The 22,974-nt window shown below is 44.3% G+C and overlaps 1 protein-coding gene and 1 long non-coding RNA gene across 4 annotated transcripts in view; one reads left to right on the top strand and one right to left on the bottom strand.

The window, feature by feature from the left end:
* The window catches only part of LOC133111350 (uncharacterized), an 83,333-nt gene extending 68,470 nt beyond the window's left edge, over window positions 1-14,863 (bottom strand). For 2 of the 3 annotated variants that reach the window (XR_009704984.1, XR_009704986.1), the window contains exon 1: window positions 13,654-14,011. This is a non-coding gene — a long non-coding RNA (uncharacterized LOC133111350). Of the gene's footprint in view, window positions 1-13,653; window positions 14,012-14,705 lie in introns of those variants that run through there. The other variant, XR_009704985.1, reaches the window with a different exon arrangement.
* A 768-nt stretch (window positions 14,864-15,631) lies between these two features.
* Window positions 15,632-22,914, top strand: LOC133111739 (sodium/potassium/calcium exchanger 5-like). Its single transcript, XM_061222302.1, has 9 exons — window positions 15,632-16,022; window positions 16,440-16,619; window positions 16,745-16,828; window positions 17,808-17,911; window positions 18,262-18,362; window positions 19,120-19,403; window positions 19,959-20,168; window positions 22,232-22,333; window positions 22,430-22,914. Exons 1-9 carry the CDS (start codon window positions 15,842-15,844, stop codon window positions 22,750-22,752), a joined length of 1,569 nt encoding a protein of 522 aa, XP_061078286.1. The 5' UTR covers window positions 15,632-15,841; the 3' UTR covers window positions 22,753-22,914.
* Window positions 22,915-22,974: the final 60 nt, after the last annotated feature.

Raw genomic sequence — 22,974 nt, 5'->3', positions numbered from 1 at the left:
CAGCATGGCTGGGATTTTGTTTATTTTTAAACGTCTACGCAGTCTGTAGGTGTAACTTGCACTGTCCAATGCGATGAACGGGGTCTGTCCAGGCCTGCAGAGTGCAGTGGACTTGAAACGGAAATGCGATGTCCTGGAATGACAAATGAGGACGTGGTTGCAAATAAACTGCCGGTCATAAACAGCAGTGCCAGAGAAGGGGTGCTGTGACAGTCTTGTCACGGTAAAAGTAAACCACCTGGTTAAAGTTCTTGTTCGCCTTGGGAGGGAGAAGTTTCCACTGCTTCCTCTTGATCACAAAAACAATGGAACAGAATGTCATTATGGAGTTATGTCCTTCACTTATCCATTTACATTTTTTCCATTCATTAAGTAGAAGCTTCCAGAAGGACAGCTCAGAATAGCACGCAGACATTAAAATAACACTGAAAGTCTTAACAGCTGGTACATTGCAGCTAAGCATCGAGGAGGGGGAAGTCAGCTTCTGATGTTTGGATTGGGGCCGGAGGTGTCAGGTATATGTATGCAGAAAGTAAACGGAAAAACGCGAAACCGGAGAAGAGCCAGCACTGTAGGCTCCACTCCACCTGCACCTGAATGCAGGCAGAGGGAAGGAAAGGTGTGATTTTAACCATCTCTCGCATTTTTCCGGCTTTCTGCACTGAGAAGATTTCTGCACTGAGAAGATGGCACACACTTCCAGAGAAAAAGCATTACAGGTGTTTTAAACATGGATTCTGAGTTAAAATCAGGGACAGAGTGCTTAGAAGCGCTATGTTCGGATGCAAAACAAAAGTTTTCACAGATTTTTTTAACAATACATCAGTTAGACAACTTTTGGTAAATGCCCCAAAGGGCAGGACCCTTACTCCCATGTGCTACGTGGGAAACATTGTAGAAGTATGAAGAACTGCGCTGTTGTCACGTAGCAACTCTGCCACAAAAGTTTGAATTTTACAACATCTGGCATCTATATAAGATGGGCATTGGATTTATATTGTTGCTGAAAACGTTAGTAAAAGAATACTTTTGTTGGGTTCACAAAACAAAAGGGTCTGGAAAAAAAGGTAAAAACACTCATGCCCGTAGCCTGAGGCTTCCCTGTCCAAACATGTGACTTTAAAAAGTACTTCTTCTGACAGCTTTCAACACTTCCGAGCCGTTAAATGGACTTCTCAATGGCTTGTCTACGGCATTTAAGGAATGAATGAGGCCACTTAACCAGTTTGCTAAAAGGCATCCCTTCCTCCATCAAAAATAATTAGATCTAAAATACCATTCCTGGCTGAAAACCAAGCAGCTATTCAAGCGAGTAAATAAAAACGTCAATACCAGCAGCCAGTACCAGTCAGCTGGCAGTACATTAAAGCACATATTAAGAGTGAAGGGCCCCTTGGAAAACCACCGCGTCTGTATTTGTGACGTCAGCCAAAAAGGCTTTCTAGATCAAAACGTTTCTTCTGCATTCATACGTCCCGGTCCTTCACCGGAGCGGGCTAATCCCAGCGCCCCTTCAAGTACTCTTGGCGGGAGTCAGCGAAATGGCACCCCACAGTCACTGACGTTCTTCTCCTCCTCCTCCCTTTCATTTGGTCAGGAAGCCTTCGCATGATTCCGGCACGTTCCCAGCACACGCATCTGGACTGCCCGGGGCTCGTGGGATCGTCCGCTTCTCATCCCACCCTCGCTCCCGTCGCTAAATAACACACCGAGCGGAAAGGAGAGATCCAGCGTGCCTCCAGTTCAGTTTGAACCATAGAGCACCACTGGCCAGGTTAATATGGTTTTCATTTTTTTTTTCCACCCTGCACAAAACCAAGCAGACGCGGTTCACAAGTCAAGTAATTACTCGCTGTAAAATGGCGTTCGAAAATAAACGAATAAAGGCCAATAACTATACGAGGAGAACCCCAAGAAATACCAGCTATGGCCGCTAACAATAGCGTTTACATGCTGTGGAGTAAGTCTCGAGCCTGCACGGCACAGTCAGGGTAATTAATTTTAAAAAAGGAAGTCTCCCCGTGACTGCTGCTCCACTTCTCTCAGCTTGGTATGCTTGGAAAGAAATCATTTCCAGCGGCTTTTTTTTTTTTTTTTTTTTTTCTGGAGATTAAAAAAGGTAGCAATTATACCAAAAATTAGCTCTCCACAAATTCAATTCTTTCATTTCTTCCTCAAGTACTTAGAATATGAAACCTTTAATTTTCATTTGACACGTTAATTATAGTGAGGTGTCTGAGGGGCACTTTTGTACTACTAATCACTGGGGCAGAATAAGCCTCCGTCGCTGGATCTCTCACTGTTGATGTCGATTCAGTGAATATGCGCTTAACAGTCCAAAGAAATCAGAGTATTTCATTTCAGGAAACTCGCTGCGGAAAGGCTGGTCTGGTTCAGGCGGATCATCGTTTCATGCACATGCTTATGGCCACAAGCCATCACACTGAAATCTGCTGAACAAAAACACCACCAGAAAATTCAATAACAAAAGACATTCCAGCTCATGAAAACCCCTATACCTTCACCTGCTTTTAGAAAAGAAATGAAAAAATAACCAGGTCCATATTTAAGGTCTTAACTCTTAAGAATGAAAGAGGGAGGCCCAATCGTATGGAACAGAAATGCCGTTCCCATAAAGATGTACTTCAGACTAACCCTTAAACTTAAATAATTCTGAGTTTCAAGCTATGACATCAGTGGTCACTGCTGATCTCGGCCAATTTAATGTCAAGCGCTCAAAACCCTTTTGTTGTTTTAGTGCCCATCATCCTCAGAGGCCCGCCCATCCTTGTGGTTATGGCTTGTGTTATAATACACTTCTTGTCAAAGCGCAAGAAGTTGCTCCTGGGTCAAGGCCATGTAAGACTTTTCTAGAAGATTTTATTTGGATTGGGAAGACCGCATGTGTGTATGGATACAGTACACAACTTAAATTTGCATGAAGTCAATTGAGTTGCCCTGCTTTGATGCAAGACCAGAATCAAGCACCATGCCATGCAATTGCCATGCTGATTGCCAAAATAAAGATTTGGCAACCCTGCTTTAGAGGTTTAGAGGGGGTATCCAGTCTCAACCAAGATCTCAATTTCATAACCCTCTGTTTAGGTTTCTGATCACAGAAACAGAAAAGAAGAACACAATCCCACAAAAACTATACTGGGATTGGCAGTGTCGTTGAATGTTTAGGAAACTGGGTTTGAAACCTCAAGGTTGTAGGTTCAATTCCCAGGCAGGACACTGCCATCATACCCTTGAGCAAGGTATTAAACTGCCTCATCGGTGTAAATGGATTCGAAACTGCACAGCCCTGGATAACAACATCTGCTAAATGCATGTAATATAATGAATTCAAACTTGAAAAGCTTAGGGTAGTGTTCTTTACAGTCTTTTGTTTGGTAATCTTTGGTGATCATGAATAAGAAGAAATTCATCATGGACTGGGGGGGGGGGGGGTTTAGCAGCTGTGAGTTGCGTGACAAAGAATCTTTAAAACCCACTTTAAAGCTGTTTGTACCTGCAGAAGGTTCTCCGGGAGGCGAAGGAGCTCACTTCTCCAGGTAAAGGTGCTTCTTATCCCAGTAAAGCACCAATTGTGGTGGAACAAGAGGCAGCTTGCTGAGCGGGTACGTACAGCCAGGACCCCCGGTGGAGAGGGGCAGGGCTGGGGCTCTCCCAGGTGCAGTGAGCAGGCAGCCAGCTCCACAGGGACACACCTTGTTATTGTGCCTCTGGGCCCAGCCTTTTGTTACCAGCTCCAGGAATTTGAGGAGGGTGGGGGAGGTAGGGGGGGGGGGGGGCATGTGCATGCGAAGGGACTGGGTTTCCCAATTGAACCCCCAGCCCACCACGGGGGCGTCCTGCGTTAGTCACTCCCTGACTAACTGGCTCCGGCGTGGCTGAGCCAATGAAATCCCCTGAAAATTCTACCGACGACAAACCCGCCTACCAGCACAGTTAAACGAGATCAAACCAGCCAAACCCCCACAGGCAACGAGATCAGACAATTTACAGCATGTGCAACATCTCTTTTTCCACCTGCGACAGCCTAATCTGCAACACAAACCCATAAACCTGGGCGTGTCAACCACAAGTTAGACATTTCAAGTGTCTGTGGTAACACACACAGACTTTCCCCTCCTACGATTAAAGCTTTGCGTGTTTCACACAGCGACATCAGACTCCTCCGTCTGGCAAACAATCAACACATTTCTGTTTGGGCAAACAGCATTAAATTACCTTGTTTTTGTTTTTTCAAAGGAATTAATCTGTTCAGAACATGCTTTTCTAGCCTCGTACGGCATGGCTTCAGAACCAATTCAGCCAAAATAAATGTATTTTTAATAGGCGTCACTGGGTCTTCGCATTAATTATTTGGCACGATACAATACGCTTGCACAGAAATTGGACCAAAACAGTTTTCCCCCACTATCCGAGAAGTTGTTTTTCCAACCCCTCCCCCAGCTCCTGTCCCTCCCCTGTGAAAACTCCAGAGTTCAGCAAACAGAAATAAACGCACAAACGGGCTCTCCTCCTGGCCCGGCTCGGGCCCGAACAGATCGATGCGCCACACCGGCGGAGAGATTATTTCGCTCCACACGTTCTCCCGCCGAACACCGGCCCCTTTGTGCCGCAGAGGCCCGACCTCGAAACAGAGGCGGGCAGCTCCGGGAGACGCCGAGAGCCTGCGTTAACGGCAGACAGGCCCCGGCACGACGATGACCACGATGAAGAGCCTCATAACCCACAGCAAGAAAGTCGTATAAATCAAGCAAACAACTGAGACGCACCCGAGCAGTAAAACCAGCCATCTTGTGAATCCTGCGCTTGTTCATCGCATTGGACAGAGCACACCTTATGTCATGACTTACAACTCAGTTGTAAAATGCACAACTCACTTATAACTGTACTATACCGGTCATTTATATGGTCATGCACTTTCATTTCTTTACCATGATTGTTTATTTATTTATGCATGTATGTATGTATGATGTGTGTATGTTTACACTGCGGGAGTGAGCAGGGAGCAAGCAAGCAAGCAATAACAATCTTCGATCTTCAACACCTGCCGGACATTAATGTTTCAAACTCGTTCCTTTTGCAGATCGCTCGCAGAACCGGACATTTGCTGAAGAAATGAACGGGAAGATGCAGTTTATACCAGCCGTTGTAAGTAGAGAACAGAGAGAGAATTATTTTGGGCAAAGCTCAGTTTCTAAGAGAATGTCACTTCGGGAAGACATTTAGATCACTCACACTCAGGGAGCACACCTCCGATCCCATTACAGAACTGCCTACACACGCAACACTGAACACAGACATTACACTCAAGATATTCCTGTGGAATATTCTTTTAAAAACATCATTTTCTTTTCTATGCATTTAAGAGGCCAAAGGGACCAAACAAGTTCAAATTCGGTTAGTTGAACGTGAACAAAGTTCAGGTGTTTATTTTCTCTCTCAAACAAAACAGGTGTACATATTGATGGATGACACCGGACGAGAATGCTGTCGGTTACAGATGTAAAGTGTTTAAAGTGTTTTAATCAAGGCTGAGGTGAGCAGTGATAAAAGAGAAGAAAGCCGCCATCGGTGTACCAGCCCAGCGTTAAGCAGTCGCTTAGAGCTCTTTTTACACACCCGTGCTAAATAGACCACTTGTGCAGGGAGGGGAAAAAAAAAAAAAAACATTTCAGATGAAATTCTCATTTGCAAGTTAAGTACCAGGCATTTTAACAGTAAAATCGTCATTTATATTAAATATATTCTCAAAGCAGGAGCTCTTACCCAGAGCCATTCACACATCAGTGAGACGCAACAAAGGCGAGATGAAGGGCATTCGAGATAAACGTGCAGAGTGTCACAGCACCAGCACCGCTGCAACGCACGCTGTCATCGACACAAGTATATGTACGGTGAAATATACCGGAGGCTTAAATGCTACATTACTCATTTTGACTTATGTTAAATCAATAACAGATTTAGAGCTTTGGGGGGGGGGAAACTCAGATATTATCTGAAACCAGCCCTGCTCACGTTCTGCTGTTTCAGGAGCGCACTGAACAATGTCTCTCGACCCTTGTGAAAGTGCTTTCTGGCTCTCGCAGGGAGGCTAACGCATGCTGTGCGTTATGAGCAGACTACAGTGCCACAACGCTTTTGTGTTCTGAACTCCCCAGAAGAAGGGAGCAGCTGCGACCTCTTCAGAAAGCAGAAACACCCATTTCGACTCGAACTGGAAAAAGTTATTTACATTTAAACGGCACATTATGGCAATGCTAAAGAGTTGGTTAGCAGCGAGTTTGAGAATAGATTTTTACACTCTCATCATTGTTTTTAAAGGATTCAATACCCAGCACCAGGAGGCTGTGTATTTATGAGTATAGCTCATCTAGCCTTGCCTCAGGCTTCAGATGGTCAAGGTTACGATGCTCAGATTGTCCCTGTTCTGCTGGGCCATATGTGTTTACAACAGGGATCAAATCATTTTGATGGCCGACAACTGCTGGTTTTTCAACCTTTCTTTACCTGGGAGGCAGCTGTGAAGATGGCCGGACAATCAGTAGCACTAATTACCCGGGAGAACAGAAAACCAGGGATGGATTTGGATTTCAAGGACAATATTAATGATCCCTGCGTTACAGGGTTATGACCTTTCTTGAGGCAGGTCTTTGATCATGGGAGAGGAGCCTGAAGTTGACCCAGTGTGCCACACCTGCCCAGTGCACCCCAACTCTACACTGCCACCCCATCCAGCAAGGGCAAAGAAGGTGCCAACGCATACCCGGGCCAGGGGGGAGGGTCAGACAACCTGTGAAAAATACAATCCTAAAAAGAAAACAAGAAAAACTGCAATACCAGTGGGAGGTGAATTAACTTTTTTCCCTTATGGCATTACAGTGTGAAAATACATGTCCCGCCTTAAAAATGTTTACCTGTTGAGATTACGCTTTAGAAATCATATTTTGCATGCGAGTGTGGGTGCGTGCGCGCTGTTAAATAAATAAAAGGTTATGTTTAAAGACGTGAGCTTTCCTCGCCTGACTGAGCCTCACGTGTGGAAACTTGTGACCGCATGTGACGTTGCTCTTTGGACCTGCTGGGTGGGGCCCTGCACGCGTGCGTGCGTGCGTGCGTGCGTGGCGTGCGTGCGTGCGTGCGTGCGTGTGCCTGTACCTGTGTGTGTGCTTGTGTGTGTTAGCATGAGTGTGTGCGCGTGTGTGTGAGTGTGTTTTAGCATGTATGTGCGCGTGTGTGTTAGCATGTGTGTTAGCATGTGCGTGTGCCAGTGTGTGTCTCTGGGGGCGGGGGGAGGGGGGGTGTTCTGGTGTTCTCTTGCACAGTCACACCCCTGCCCTGGCATGAATCTTTCCACTTGTTATCCAGAAGTGACAGTGTGTGTTGATCCCAACCTATCTCCAGTTTCCTTTATTCCCCTGTTTATTTACGCCATCACTGACAGCTGTAGAAAACAGAACATTTCAAATTAAAGTTTAACTCACACTCCCTTCAGCAAAAACGCTCTAATGCAGTCAAAGCCCGGAGCACCGCTCAACAACAAAGCCCGATTCAGTCTTAAGACTTAAACAAACGCACGCAAAAGCAAGACAGAACGGCACTTTATTTACAACTTAAGACTGACTCACATCCCGGTTTGAAAGAGCGTGTGCGGCACAAATGTCCGCAGTAAAACTGTTTATCTTCACAAAGCAAACCTCGCCATTAAACGCAGCACACACGTCAAGAGCGGCATATTATATGAGTTTCTAATACGTCGACGGGGACAAGTCCAACTTTCAGTGTAACGCAGCACTGAAAACGGCCTCAGCGGGAGACTCCTTTCACCTTTTCCACACACAAACACACACACACACACACACACACACAATTCTGACTGAGAACGGAGACAAAAGAGAGACTCTGGTGCGTAATCCTCTCCCCCCTCCACGTAAAACCCCAAAACAATACACGTTATTATGCGCACGTAACAAAACCTTCCATTGTGTCGACCCACAATAGGGCCACATGTGTGGTGAGGCAGCGGTGGCTAATGAGACAGAGTCAGGGACGAGTGGTCTGAGATGCACTGGTGGAGGAGAGGCACGGGGGGGGGGGGGGGGGGGGGGGGGGGCAGAAGCACGTTTCAATCGGCACCATAACAACCTGTTATTCCAAGGCAACCGTTTTGAACAGGCCGTTTCAAAACACTTTTTCACAATTAGCATTGCATTTAGCTAAAGCAACGCAGAAAGCGCAGTCGGCAGAGAGGAGAGAGGCCTTAGTTACATTGTGCATAGACACTCATGGACGATAGCTAATCTAAACAGCTATTAATGGAAATATTTAATGATTACAGCCGTTAAGAGACTCCCTTCCCAGCCATGCTTTTGAATGGATGCAGAAATGAGTCCATCAGTGACTAAGTGGCCATTAAATTACGCTGGATGGGCATTCTGGCAGGTCCGAAGCCATTTGGAACACAATGGTAAAATATTGCCGTGCGTGTAGGAGTGGGGGGTCAGTGCGAGGCACGAGGGCCAGGGCATGTTTACTCAGGGTGCTCGAGAGGAAGGGAGAGAGACAGAGTGTTTGCATGTCTGGGAGTGTGCCTACCAACCCTCCCCAAAATGGCCCCTTCCTTGTCCAACCAGAAAATATTCCACGACCCCAAAACATTACATCACAATCACTCAGCATCCTCTCGTATCAAGAGCAGTGCCCAGCACGAATAAGAGAAGACATTTAATCATAATAACCACGGCTTCTGCGTTTTCGCTCATCCCATTAGACACTATTGTTGATTGCCGTGCTACTTTAACTGCCTCAGTCCTGGGTATGAGGCCGAACACCACACTCCGTGGGCAGCAGTAAACAGGCTGGCGGTTCAGAGCTGCACACACGACCAGTGGGGGCTGTTTGGCCTGAGTGCCCACCACCGCTCACACAGACGGGAGGAAGAGGGGAGCCGCAGGCCATGTTCAGCAGACGGGCATGCGAGGCTACAGCTGGCCTCAACCCCTGCAACAGACCAGACTGGCAGCACAAAGTCTGCTTTAAAAACCCACTCTCCTCCACATTATTTTAGCTCTTTATGCATTTGTGCAGAAAATGTAAGGTGATAACACGATCGCCGCCCACTCAAACTCAACTTGAAGGCTGAAAGTGAATGGGTTTCGTGCGCAACATCGTCTTAATTTAATCGGCAAGTTAATGGAGTGGATACTCGAAATAAACTAACAGGTTTAATGAAAGAGAATGAAAATTGATGACAAATTAAAACAGAGTAATAATTTCGTGATAAAAGCAGCCAAGCAGACAATCACAAGATGCTATAGGTTCGTCTCTTGCCAACAGCAATGATTTCAATTTGATGCAGGACCAGATTCCTCCAGGACATGGACCTTCTGGCCCATGTGAGGGAAGGACTGGTGCCAGGATGGTCTGACACCAGGCCAACGGAGAGTGCTCGGCCCAACACTGCTCTAGCCACAGACCTCAGCAAGGAAACAACGCCAAACGTCACCATCCAGAACCAACATGACTGAAAGACCAACTGGCCATGGAACATCTCCGAGCCTGGAAATCTTTCACTGGAAAAGCCACAACCCCCCCCCCCCCCCCCCCCCCTCCAAGTTATCAAAACATTGAAACCACAATTTCTTTCATGAACCTTGTTTATTCTGAAATGGCATCAACCAGAGAAAACGAGTGTGACCTGCTGCTGATCGGAGAAGAGCTACGTGCTTCAGGAACACTGCAGATACTCAGCGATTCTCTTCCGTCACAGCGCCCAGCGTTACAGGGTCAGATTATTTCCACAAGGAACATTTTACAACATTTAGCTGTGTGAATATGCAACTGAAGTACTCTCCCATGAGAATGTAGGCAGTCTCTTTCAGACTTTCAATCTGGAGAGGTGAATTTCTGTTCGTGACAGATACAGTGTAGTACGTTTGCCATTTCAGCATGTTGTACTGCGAGGGCCCCTCTCTTCAAACCCAAGCCTCAGGAGAACATACTTCTTCTCAGAATCAAGCACAAGTACACATACTTTAGCTTAGGGTGTAAACTAAATCTGTGACATGCCCTGCCCTACAGGAGGTGAGTCTGAGACTCTATGCTCTATGCTTTATGCTGTAACCATCCTTTAGATTTAGATTACAGGCCTGATTTAGATTACAGGCCACCCCACGCCCCCCAAAGACGTTGGACCTGCAGTATTCCAGGTGAGGCCCCTGGCATGAAGCTCCAGGTGTGTGCTCTCTGAGCAGTGTCGAATGGCAGATATCAACACTCTGACTGGTTGGCTCGCACCCATGTTAGTCTCCAAGCAGGGGGTGGGGGGGGATCAGAGAACCAAAGGCCCACCCCCACCTCCAATTTCACTAATGCTGGAAGGCTCTCAAAGCTCCTGTTGGCCTGGCTCTACTCATAGGAGCCAGCAAACCTCTCTCAAAAACAGTGAAGAGGGAGCAGCACGACAACACCTGAAATTAAACCGTCCAATTGCCCGAGAGGATCAACCTGATATTCTGCCTCACCAAGAAAAAAAAAAAAGGGAAAAAAAAAAAAAAAAAGCCCAAAAACCTGCCAATTTAAATAATAGAACTCCCATCTGCTGGGCTTAAAAAGCCAGTTTTTGGAGCGTCTTTATAGGAGATACTGGGACGGCGCACAGTGAATCAATCTGCCGCTGCCTCGACGCGGTCCCAGACCAAGTTTTCACGGTCGAGGATGGAGTTTAAACACGTCCGCCGTGTCAGTTCCATTTAAAACTCGCTTCCACTTTTGTCCACTTCTTTTTTTATTCAATCAAATTCATTTGTTCTACTTTAGTCCAATTATTTGAAGCCGACAATGGCAGATTTAATTAGGGTGCTTCTGACCCGAGCTGCGGCTCACGCCGTGTGTACAGAATAGCAGTGCCGTTATTATTCCGATACTGAATAATGAGAGAAGGAGACAGGGCAGGTGCTTCCAGCTATCTCTTCAAAGGCTCGGCGCATTTCATTAGAGTGCAATTATGTAAAAGGTCTAACCTTTCAAGTGCATCTTAAGAAGAATGTTACCAGTGAAATACATTACCAGACATACCGGTGAAATCACTTTTTCTGACTTTAGGCAAAGTTCAGTCTAGCTGCAACATACCTTGGCCGTAACCGCAAAAAAAACGCACTTTGCTCTTCACGAATAAGCTCGCATAGGGTGTTGAGTTATTCAAAGGGGGCAGAGTTATGTCGTGGTGAACTCACAGGCTGAATGTTGCCATTTATCAACATTCTGGCATCAGAGTGTGACATTCTCCACCCCTGATGACATAAGCGATGAACAAACTCTGTATTTCTAACTCCATTCAAAGACCGTTGTTTCCCCCTGAAATCCAGATATGTGTAGGTGCAGGATTGTGTAAAAGTTGAAGTCTCTCTGTATATATGTAAGTGTTGATTGGGTGTTAGCTCCTGTCCCCAGAGTGGTCTTTGAAGCTGGTCAGTACTCTTCCTCTTGTTAGTGTCGAGCCCACCATGAATAGCTGCATTTTCAAGCAAGTTAGACAAAATCGAGGTTAGCAAGATGGTGAAGGTTTTTTAGAAAATACGTATTATCTTAATTCGCAAAAATACTTCTGTAGAATCCAGAGAAAAGTGGTGCAAGGCATTCTAGGCTTCGTATGAAGATCAGATCACCAGATGCTCAGGAGCTTGTGATTCTTGGTGAATAAATTAAAATTATGCACATTAAAAGAATTTGATCATGATAGCCCAGCTTTCCATTTTTCAGATAACTTAAAAACATTGTGTACCGACAGGAACTACAGAAACTAGTTTTGCAAGAAAAACAATAAACGTTCTGAACTTTCTTCGAACAGGAAGTAAAAAGGATTAAGTGCCCAGCTGAATGATTCAATCTGGCACGTGTAGCACAGCTCCCAAGAATCGGTGCCAGTCCCTGATTGAGGGGCAGAGGGAGTACGACACCTTCAGCCGATAGCAGGACATTACTATATGCGAATATTGCACAATTATTTTCCCAATTCATCTCACTATTCTCCCGCTTGTGCACAGGGAACCAGCGAGAATTCAGCTCCCCGTTCAACTCATTTCATTATTCCGCTTTGGCCAGCAGTCGCCACAGATATGAGAGCAGAATAGAGTATTAGGCTCTGATTCCGCATCAGATTTCTGCCCAGCACGGAGTTTTGTGTGTCTCTGTGATTTCGGGATTAACATGCACAGGATTGAGTTGAACGTTGGCACTCTTTGGCGTTACAAAGAAATGTTTCGGTTTCTCAATTTTTAACAGAACCAATCTGCACAACTACAACAATGTTGTGTATGCAAAGCTCATTTTAATTTTCTTTTCTTTTTTCTTTCCCCCAATGACATCCGCATAGTGCCAAAGATGTCTCAACATATTAGTTTAGGGCAGCACTGCAAGTAGCAGGCCAAACCAAACTTCAGTCAAAATTAACATTTTGCGTAATGTTATATGTACTAAAACAGGTCACAGCTTAAAAACATTTTTAAAAATTAACCATCAACATTTGAAACATAATTAAAAATACTCATAAAACGGAATGTTTCTGAGTGAGTCAGTAACATTCTTGTCTACTTTTCTTTTTGAATCTGAAGGCTGTTCTTTTGGTAAAATAAATAACTTCATAGCAGCCTATGTTGTGGAAAGCAATCATATGTAGCCCCCAAATGCATGCATGAAACTTTTTTCAGCATCACTAAATGCAAGTAAATATTTGTTTTCTTCGCAGTTTGCACGTATTCACTTCGAAGGGTAAGGGGCCGTTCCTTCTCCCAGCTCCACACAAAGAAACGCTGCTGTTCGACAGTCGGAGGAAATTTAAACCACTCCACTTCTTCCCTTTTTCAGGGCCTCGCGCTCAGCTCCGCAAAAAACACTGAGGGACAGCCTACATCTCCTGCCAGGTCAACCAAAAACCCATTTGGACTCTGTACATACATATTTAATAGCACTGGGCCTGAACAGACAGTGCTGTAAACAGTCTTGTTTAATTGAGTCTTAACCTTGCTCTAAATCTTTCATACAGTAAATCTGTTACGAACGCGTTTTTTCCTCCTTTTCAATGGTGTAATGGAACACTTGGATGAGGGGGAGGGGGTTTGATTGCCTCCTCTCAAATGTGATGTTTCTCTGAAGTGAACAAAATGGAAAACAGTTGTCAGTTTGTTTGGCCTTGTGTTTCAGTGCATTCAAAATGTTTTCAAAGTGAACCGCACTTTTGGAAAAGCGCACATGAAAACAAAGGCTATAAGATAAATCACACAAGCATTTGGTTTCGTAAACAATGTACATGCGCTACAAACAGAACTTCAATGTCAACACAGGCAATCCGATGCCCTTCTTAATTAAACCAGTCTTTGATTTATCGTTACGTTTGCAAATACTGTACATAAATCACCAAATGTAAAAGCTACCAATACATTTGCTTCACTAATCCAAATTACTATTGACCAGCGAATTATTTCAACAGAAGTAAAAAAGGAACTTGACTTTATGGAATAAAAGGAGGAAATAAGTAACCCAAGATTGAAGAACAGGATAAAGCGTGAAGAAGACAAATATTCGACAGCGGAAATGGGATGCATTGAGACGGACCATTGCTGCCATCTGCTGGATAGTTACCTACATCCGTGTGGCACTTGGTCCAAACGGGGGCGCACTCTGGTCCTAGAAGGCGGACCTGCGTGCTGTTTTCTGCACGACAATGCTGGTTCACTCCTGTACTTAAATTACAGTACAGTAAATTCTTTATTCACTTGCAGTCTGGGGCTGTAGAGGTACTGCGGTTGTAGATGGTTCTGACAATAATATCGTCAGAAATGTAAGATCAAGATATGACAAGATATGATTTAGCTAATTAAATAATTAAGCATACGAGCAGAGGAATTAAGCACTGAGCAGACGTTTAAGGCACAACATCCTGAAACGGATCGGCCCTTGTGCATCAATGAACTAAATTTTGGCACGTGAAGTTTCATTGACGTCCGTTTCATTGAGACCATATAAACCTACACGCGTAAACGTGCTTTAAAATAGCAGCTGGTACAAATTACGACAATAATTTAAGTCATTCAAACTCAGCAAAGCTGACACTCCATATGTAGCCTAATTGGCAACAACATATGGCATCGGAAGGAAAATCATATATTAAGTGGACTATGTTATTGAATGCACATAAACGCATAGTGTCAACTGCACAAATCTCTCGATGATAATTCACTATCAACGCAATCCAATTCCGTGCTCTAAATTAGGCTATACCAATAAATGCGTGGCTATTCAAACAGAACACAAGAGGTCAAAACAACATAGCACCCGTAATCTCACCTGCATTTGACACAGACAGTAAAATACAGGTAATAAAACTCCACAAACATATTTTTGTTCCTTTAATGATAACAAAACCGTAAACCATATATAGTTACAGCAAGTCATTCAAATGTTCTTCCTTGTAAATTAGGTCTTATTTAATTATAAATACGAATTAGCCTAATATCCGAATATGCAAAAAAATATTATAAAGTAAGCACATCTTGTCTAACTTGTACGAGGCCTATTTTCTTCACCCACACTGAATATTTGGCTTTATTGCGTGTTAGTCGGCTGCAGTTCTGAAACCCAAGTGCACGGATACATTTAATCATGCAATTTATGCAACAGTCAACTTTACTCACCCACAATATGCTTTTCCTTTTACAAATATATCTGGGAATGGTAACCAATTGATTGGTCAGACGCGGAAAGAAATATAGCCTATAATTCGGCAATTCTCCAGAGAACAGGTACTCCCAACGTTGTGGTCTTTTGGACATGCTCGAACATGACCTGGAAGTTCAACAGACACACACCCCCTACCCAAAATGATTTGGGCTACCGATTTCCACTTGCAAAGTTTACACTGTGGGTGTAAATTCGTGTGACTGACAGGCAATCAGACGACAGCATTCTGTCAACAATGTAATGTTAATAGAGCCCAGATAAAACGTTAGGAAAAATATGGCTGGTTTAAACATAGTCTCAGATTGATAAACTAATATAAGGTTATTGTTGCTTTTTTTGTTCAATTAATAATATTATATTATAATGATATATTAGCCAGAAGAACTTTCTTCATAAGGATGTGTTATTATTATTATTATTATTATTATTATTATTATTATTATTACTATTATTATTAGCAGACGCAGCAGCAACACTAGACTCGCAGTAGCAGTCGTAGACGAGTAGCAGCAGCAGCAAAATTGCATGTCAGCAGTTGTCAATTACTTGAGATAACAAGAAATCGGGCTGTTAACTAGATTATTAAATTTTGTGTCATTCATTCCTCCTCATTGTCAATACAATGACATGAATCCGTGTCCGAATATGTAACCGTTGGCTCATGCGGAATGGAGTACCGGATCTTGAGTGAGAATTAATTATCAGAAGTAATTATCAGTGCGTTATATTTTACATTGGTGTTATTCTCGTTGTATTATTAAATTTGTGCCATGAATCGTATCATCACAATCGTTCCATTCGACTGCTTTCACATCCTGTGATGAGAAGTTCGCTAATTGGCCCAGGGCAAGAAATAGCGTAGGCCTACTTAGGAATACTTTAATCCCGTGATCCCCTGTCATAAGTTTTCCCCCCTCATTTCGTTTTAAGGGATGGGTTTCTTGTTAAAAAGTCATTTATCTTGCAGCCTGCGTAGAAATAGCCTGAGAGGTGAATGAGAATTTCTGAGAGGCTTATGGCGAAGGCAAACCTTGGGTTTTAGCTGGCTTAGAGTAAGTCTCATGACTTTCCCCATCATTTCATAGCATCCATGTTTTTGAATCCAGGGACTATGGATAAAAACACATTTTTGCACAAGAGGAAGAAAAGGAAAGAAGTTTTATTTTACATCGCTTTAGTGCTACTTCTCATATACAGTGCGGTCCACTTAATATTCAAAGTTGCAGCATCTTCTCAAGAGCTTAGTTTTCCGAGAAGTCGCCGGGATTTGGGTGAGTGTCACTTGATTGCAGGTGGTTTCGGAATCGTGTAATATGATTCGATGGGGACTGCAGTCGTTGCTAAAGCTGTTAGCTTTATGGTTAGGTCAACGTCGGTATTTTTTTCCATTAGCTTATTTGGCTACTTGTTTTTGTTTCGCTGTCTGATGTCAGTATATTCAGCTGCGTTGATAATTGTATCACTGTTATTTCGTTCTTTAAAGTAGACTCGTTTTTAAAGTAATCGTTAATTCAGTTTATGTTAGAGATTTATTTTATTATTATTAGTATTATTATTATAGTAATTGTCATGTATTACCGCGAGGTAGACTTAATGGAGTTTTTCAAGTGTTGAGTCTTCTACTACTTTTCATAACAATCTCTTATTTTTATAATTTAGTCTATGGTACGTCCCTCTTGTCCTTACAGAAAATGAAACACAATGCGTACAACCCCAATCTTCGGAATTTCCAGAAGGGTTCTTCACTGAACAGGAAAGGAAGGACGGCGGGATTATTATATATTTTATAATTATTTTTTACATGTTTCTGGCAGTATCGATCGTGTGCGATGATTACTTCCTGCCGTCTCTCGAGCTTATCAGTGAACGTAAGTACCTATTTAAAATGGGCTATTGATTGACGCACTTTATGGCCGTAACCTGACAGGACATTCTCATCAATGTGTCCGTTTGGTTGTTCGTTGCTTACACAGGCCGTACTTTTCCTCCATAGGTCTCGGGCTTTCTCAAGACGTCGCAGGTGCAACTTTTATGGCTGCGGGGAGCTCAGCACCAGAGCTAGTCACCGCATTTTTAGGTAATAATCTTGTCGAATGTTGCCTCATACTACCGATTGTCGACTCGTAACAGCTGCATTTGCACGGGCTTGTGGCCCCGTTATACACTCAGTTAACCAGAGTATGCGCATTAAAAACGAGACTGACTTGAGTAGCATCGGCTAAACCAGCGAATATAAAAGATCTTATGAACAATTACTGAGAGTTCCTGTTTCAAGTGCAATTAATACACACGCATACCAAAATTCAAAGAGTAAAGTCCGCTCGTGCACAGTAAAATGTCCAGTGTTGATTCAACTTTAGCCCCTTAAGTATAGTCCCTTTTCTTGACACAAGCTTAAGAATTACATATCCAACTCTTCTGAAAGTTTCTTCTAGTTTCCAAGAGTCAGAATTACTGCAAATATTACTCAAACAAAGTTACAGAAGCTCAACGCAGTGAAAATGGAAGCTTTTTTTCTCACTGAAAATATTTTCAGTTGACTGGATAAAGATTATTGTAGCTGTGGCTGGTGCCCTGAGAAACACAATTGAGCCAAATCACAATCCTGGACAAATCTTTTTGTGATATTGTCCTTTTAAAAATGAGCATTCTGCATTGTTTTTTCTAATCTATGTCTAGGCAGTTTTCCAAACCGAACACTTGAGATGTAAAATCCTGCATTTTGATTACTAAATTACATCAACACCATATTATTTTCAACGGTGTTTCCACTGTCTTCCTCTTATTATATTCACTCAGACAAGAGATGAATGCAAAAAAAAAAACCCTCACAGGCCTTTGAGACTTAAGGGGGTTAAGTGCACGAGTCCTCGGTCCATTCACTCAAGATTTGTCATTAAATATTTTATTGTGTACGAGTCCAATAGGAACCCCGCAAACTCCAGAGGAATTCAATGTATTCATTTAAAAAGATTCTATGCTGAATGTTTTGCTGTGTGGTAATATTGCACTAATTGTATTCATAATACATTGTTCCTTCACTCATTCATCCACAGGAGTGTTTGTCACAAAGGGAGACATTGGGATCAGCACTATAGTGGGTTCTGCGGTCTACAACCTTCTTGGCATTTGTGCAGCCTGCGGTCTCCTCACCTCTGTGGTATGTAATGTTTAGGTTGGCACTTACAAATTTGGGCTCAAGCCTTTATGCTAAATAACAGTGAGATGAGTGTTAAATATTGTCCAGTTCTTCTCACCTTCACTGTGACTCATCTGGAATGTGCTATCACATGGCAGATAAAATGGGAGGCCATTTCACATTTATGTTTACAAGTGGAATTTATAACTGTGTCACAACAACTGAAAACCAGTGACAATGTGATTGATGGATCATGCGTCTCTTTCCTTGTGATTTTGAATCTCCTCTGTTAGAAATGTCGCAAGGCCAGGAATTGTAAAAGTCTCTTTACATCCTCCCCCATGTTAAAATTCTGCGAACATCCTCGGCAGGTTGGACGGCTTACCTGCTGGCCTTTGTTCCGAGACTGCATTGCATATGCGATAAGCGTCGCGGCTGTGATTGCCATTATCTCCGATAACAAGGTGTACTGGTAAGTCTCTCTCTTTGTTCCCGACTTCCTCAGTACTGATAAAGATCACAACATGGCCGGGTTTTATTGAACCACTCCGAAAGCCGACACACATTCACGCGGCGCCATTCCCCCAAACAAACAACAAGCCCTCGGTTTCGGTATATATATAGCCTATTTAGTTTTTTTATGGAAGCGCAATACTTTTTTATGGAAGTGCAGTCCTCTTCAAGCAAAAGCCAACTAAGTTCCCTTCTCATTTACGTCTTGCCCCTTTGTGGATGAAACACTTTATTCTATTCTCAGATTAATCAGGGCTACAGATAGTTGCTCTTGGGCTTCAGTATGTTGGTTCACTCCTAAACAGACTGGCCATTTGTTTAGTTGACATGAAGCACAGAGAGGTTCCGGAAACTGATTAATAATAGTGGCAGTCATCACTACACTCTGATATTAAACGCAGGTCAGGCTCTGGACTTCCCTTGTCTCTTTCCATGACCACGGGGGCGACATTGGCTCAGGCAGTAAGAGCAGTTGTCTGGCAATCGAAAGGGTCACCGGTTCTATCCCCCACCCCGGCTGTGTCGAAGTGTCCCTGAGCAAGACTCCTAACACCAAAATGCTCCTGACGGGCTGGTTGGTGCCTTGCACGGCAGCCAATCACCGTTGGTGTGTGAGTGAATGGGTGAACGAGAAGCATCAATTGTACAGTGCTTTGGATAAAGGCGCTATATAAATGCCAGTCATTTACCATTTACCGCGGTCCTCCTGCGTCCAGGTACGACGCGGCGTGCCTGCTGCTGGTGTACGGGGTGTACATCATCGTGCTGTGCTTCGACCTCCGCATCAACGGCTACATGATGCGCAAGTTCAGCCCCTGCTGCGGCTGTCTGACCAAGGCCATGGAGGAGAGCGGCGAGCACCAGCCCCTGATCGGCTGGAACGAGCAGAGCAGCCTGCTGACGCACCAGCGCTCGCGGACCGACAGCGGCATCTTCCAGGACGACTCGGGCTACTCGCACCTCTCCCTCAGCCTGCACGGGCTCAACGAGATCGCCGAGGGTGAGCCGCCAGTCACACAGCCAAAAATATCACCGTGACAACCAATAAAACCGCATCACCCAATTTGGGTTCACGCCGATTAGCTGTTGTGCCAATTATAGTCCAATGGATCATGGAGGAAGAGGTGGGGGCTTTTCAGGACACTTCTGCTGTACTGTTGAAAAATAGCATGGGTAATATGTCATGCAGCCTGCAGTATATTTGGTAGACACTACATATTTTGAGGACACGGTAGTTTGTTATGCCCCCACACTCAGCAAATACGCTTATCATCAATACTACATTTAGAGAGAACGTTTTCACGTACTTAACAACTTTCTCATCCAGCGTAATCAATTTACTGATATAAAAGCAAGATAAGCAAGTAAGCCCTTTGGGACAACACGTCCTGGTGTAGAAATTCATAGCTGCAATTAACACATTTTCATAAACAACGTTATTTTCAAATAAAGAGACTATCGTGAATTTCTTTTCAAAAACACACAGCACTTAAAAATGAGGAAATGACCTGTCGGAGCGCTGCAGTTGAAGCTGTAGTTTTTTTTCCGTCTGCAGCGGATCACCGCAGCGTCTTTGCCATGCCAGAGAATGACCTGAAGAGAATCTTGTGGGTGCTGTCACTGCCAACCATCCTGCTGCTGTACCTGACCGTGCCAGACTGCCGGAGAAGGTTCTGGAAGCGCTGCTTTATGCTGACATTCCTTATGTCCGCACTGTGGATCTCAGCCTTCACCTACATACTGGTGTGGATGGTCACTGTAGTGGGTAAATATACTATGTTCACTGTAAATACACCTTAGGGTGAATTCAGGCAATTTGGGACACTTATTTGTGAATTGAGTTTTTGAGTCTGCCCTCACCACAAGTCTTAAGACTGGTTAGGGCAGACTCAGAAACTTAAGTGTCTAAAATTACCTGAATTAATCTGGTCACTGTAGCGGGTAAATGCACTACATACTGGTGTGGATGTTCACTGTAGTGGGTAAATACACTACATACTGGTGTGGATGTTCACTGTAGTGGGTAAATATGCTACATACTGGTGTGGATGTTCATTGTAGTGGGTAAATACACTACATACTGGTATGGATGTTCACTGTAGTGGGTAAATACACTACATACCTGTGTGGATGTTCACTGTAGTGGGTAAATACACTACATACCCGTGTGGATGTTCACTGTAGTGGGTAAATACACTACATACCGGTATGGATGTTCACTGTAGTGGGTAAATACATTACATACTGGTGTGGATGTTTACTGTAGTGGGTAAATACATTACATACTGGTGTGGATGTTCACTGTAGTGGGTAAATACACTACATACCAGTGTGGATGTTCACTGTAGTGGGTAAATACACTACATACCCATGTGGATGTTCACTGTAGTGGGTAAATACACTACATACCGGTATGGATGTTCACTGTAGTGGGTAAATACATTACATACCCGTGTGGATGTTCACTGTAGTGGGTAAATACACTACATACCGGTATGGATGTTCACTGTAGTGGGTAAATACATTACATACTGGTGTGGATGTTTACTGTAGTGGGTAAATACATTACATACTGGTGTGGATGTTCACTGTAGTGGGTAAATACACTACATACCAGTGTGGATGTTCACTGTAGTGGGTAAATACACTACATACCTGTGTGGATGTTCACTGTAGTGGGTAAATACACTACATACCCGTGTGGATGTTCACTGTAGTGGGTAAATACACTACATACCGGTATGGATATTCACTGTAGTGGGTAAATACATTACATACTGGTGTGGATGTTCACTGTAGTGGGTAAATACACTACATACTGGTGTGGATGTTCATTGTAGTGGGTAAATACACTACATACCGGTTTGGATGGTCGCTGTAGAGGGTAAATGCACTACATACTGTTGTCATTTATTTCCAGCACCAAAACAATATAAATGAAGCCAGAAAACCTCCACATCTTTAAAACAAAAAACCTACATGCCTGTACAAATCTGTGTCAGCTGGTGTCCTCAACAGGCTTTAGGATTCCATGTCTCTCAAACCAACCTGCCTGCCTTTTCTAATCTTTTTTATTATGAAACTGCAATGGTGGGAGGAAAGAAACATGTAGGTATTCAACAGACCTCTTTCCCACCAGCAGTGCAAGGAGAAATCACAGGATCTGGGTAGAGGGAATACCTTCGGGGAATTTTTGGGAGCTGAGGGTTCAAGAAGTCACATGTTTGGATCCGAATTCTTGAAATGCCATTGTTATGTCCTGGGGGATTAGCACGGGCCTTCGTCCCGAGTTGGTTAGTGTAGGATTAAGGTCTGCTCGGCCTCATGGGATACCATGTGACGGCAGGAGTCACGGTGGAGCATAATAGGATTATTATCCAACCAGTGCTCACGGAGACTCACATGGGAAGGCAAGGGAAACGTTACTACGCGTTCACCCCCCCCCCTCCATTCACCAGGAAAGGCTGCTCCCCTCTCGTGCCTGTCAGCCAGGGACTGCATAGTTTTCCCTCTGATCCCATACGTGATAGCTTTGAACTCGTTCAACTTAGACCGCGTGAAGCCAGGCTCAATACGAATCTGAGGCAGAGTTGAGATGCCAAAGGGCAGTTCATGTTTTAAAGAACAAATATACACAATTATTACATACGGTCCTTGTAAGAAAAGAAAAAAAAACCTTAAACCACTGATCTTTATGCATTCCAAATGGTCCCACTTTCTGTGAGCCTCTCAAAGTAAAGATCTGTGAATCAGCTCCACAAGCAAAGTTTGGAGTCGCTATTTCCAACCACACTGGCATGACACTGTGCTGTGTTTAACCGTTAACAGGAGTAACCCTGGGGGTTCCAGACACGGTGATGGGTCTCACGCTCTTGGCAGCAGGTACGAGTATCCCTGACACGGTGGCCAGTGTGATGGTGGCCAGAGAAGGTATGAGCAAAATACAACCATCCTTCCATTTTAAGTGGCATCGGTCATGTGATGCACAACACGCGTTCTGATAGGCGCATTCCCGCTTCCCTGTAGGCAAGGCGAACATGGCCATGTCCAACATAGTGGGGTCCAACGTGTTCGACATGCTGTGCCTGGGGCTCCCCTGGTTCATAAAGACGGTGTTCGTGGACACGTCCTCTCCCGTGGAGGTGAACAGCACGGGGCTGATCTACACCGCCTGCACCCTCCTGCTCTCCATCGTCTTCCTCTTCGTGGCCGTGCACCTGAACGGCTGGAGGCTGGACTGGAAGCTGGGCGTGTCCAGCCTGGTCCTGTACCTGCTGTTCGCCACGCTGTCCATCCTGTACGAGCTGGGCATCATCGGGAACAGCCCGGTGCGGTCCTGTGACGACTGAACCGCGCGCGGGACACGGCCGACGGGCTTCAGCTGGCCTCATCAACTCCACACCCGCTTCACCTCAGCGCTCTAACGGCAGCTTAGTCCACACCGGGGCTGCGGAACAGGCCAGAGCAGGAAGGGCCGCAAGACAGGGTAATAAAGACAAACCTCAAAACTTTCCACTTGCCTCTGTGTGTGACTTGCAGGAAATCTGCAGGGTGCATTTAACACACCCGTA

This window comes from Conger conger, chromosome 15 (genome assembly GCF_963514075.1).
Source record: "Conger conger chromosome 15, fConCon1.1, whole genome shotgun sequence".
Classification (NCBI taxonomy): domain Eukaryota; kingdom Metazoa; phylum Chordata; class Actinopteri; order Anguilliformes; family Congridae; genus Conger; species Conger conger.
This window is presented reverse-complemented; position numbering and strand designations above follow the sequence as displayed.

Excerpts from the sequence above, each read along its gene's own strand:
- LOC133111739 (XM_061222302.1), top strand. The coding sequence starts at position 15,842 with ATGTTTTTGAATCCAGGGACTATGGATAAAAACACATTTTTGCACAAG. Across the intron at positions 16,023-16,439 it reads GAGAAGTCGCCGGGATTTGG|AAAATGAAACACAATGCGTA; the intron begins GTGAGTGTCACT and ends TTGTCCTTACAG. Across the intron at positions 16,829-17,807 it reads GCTAGTCACCGCATTTTTAG|GAGTGTTTGTCACAAAGGGA; the intron begins GTAATAATCTTG and ends ATTCATCCACAG.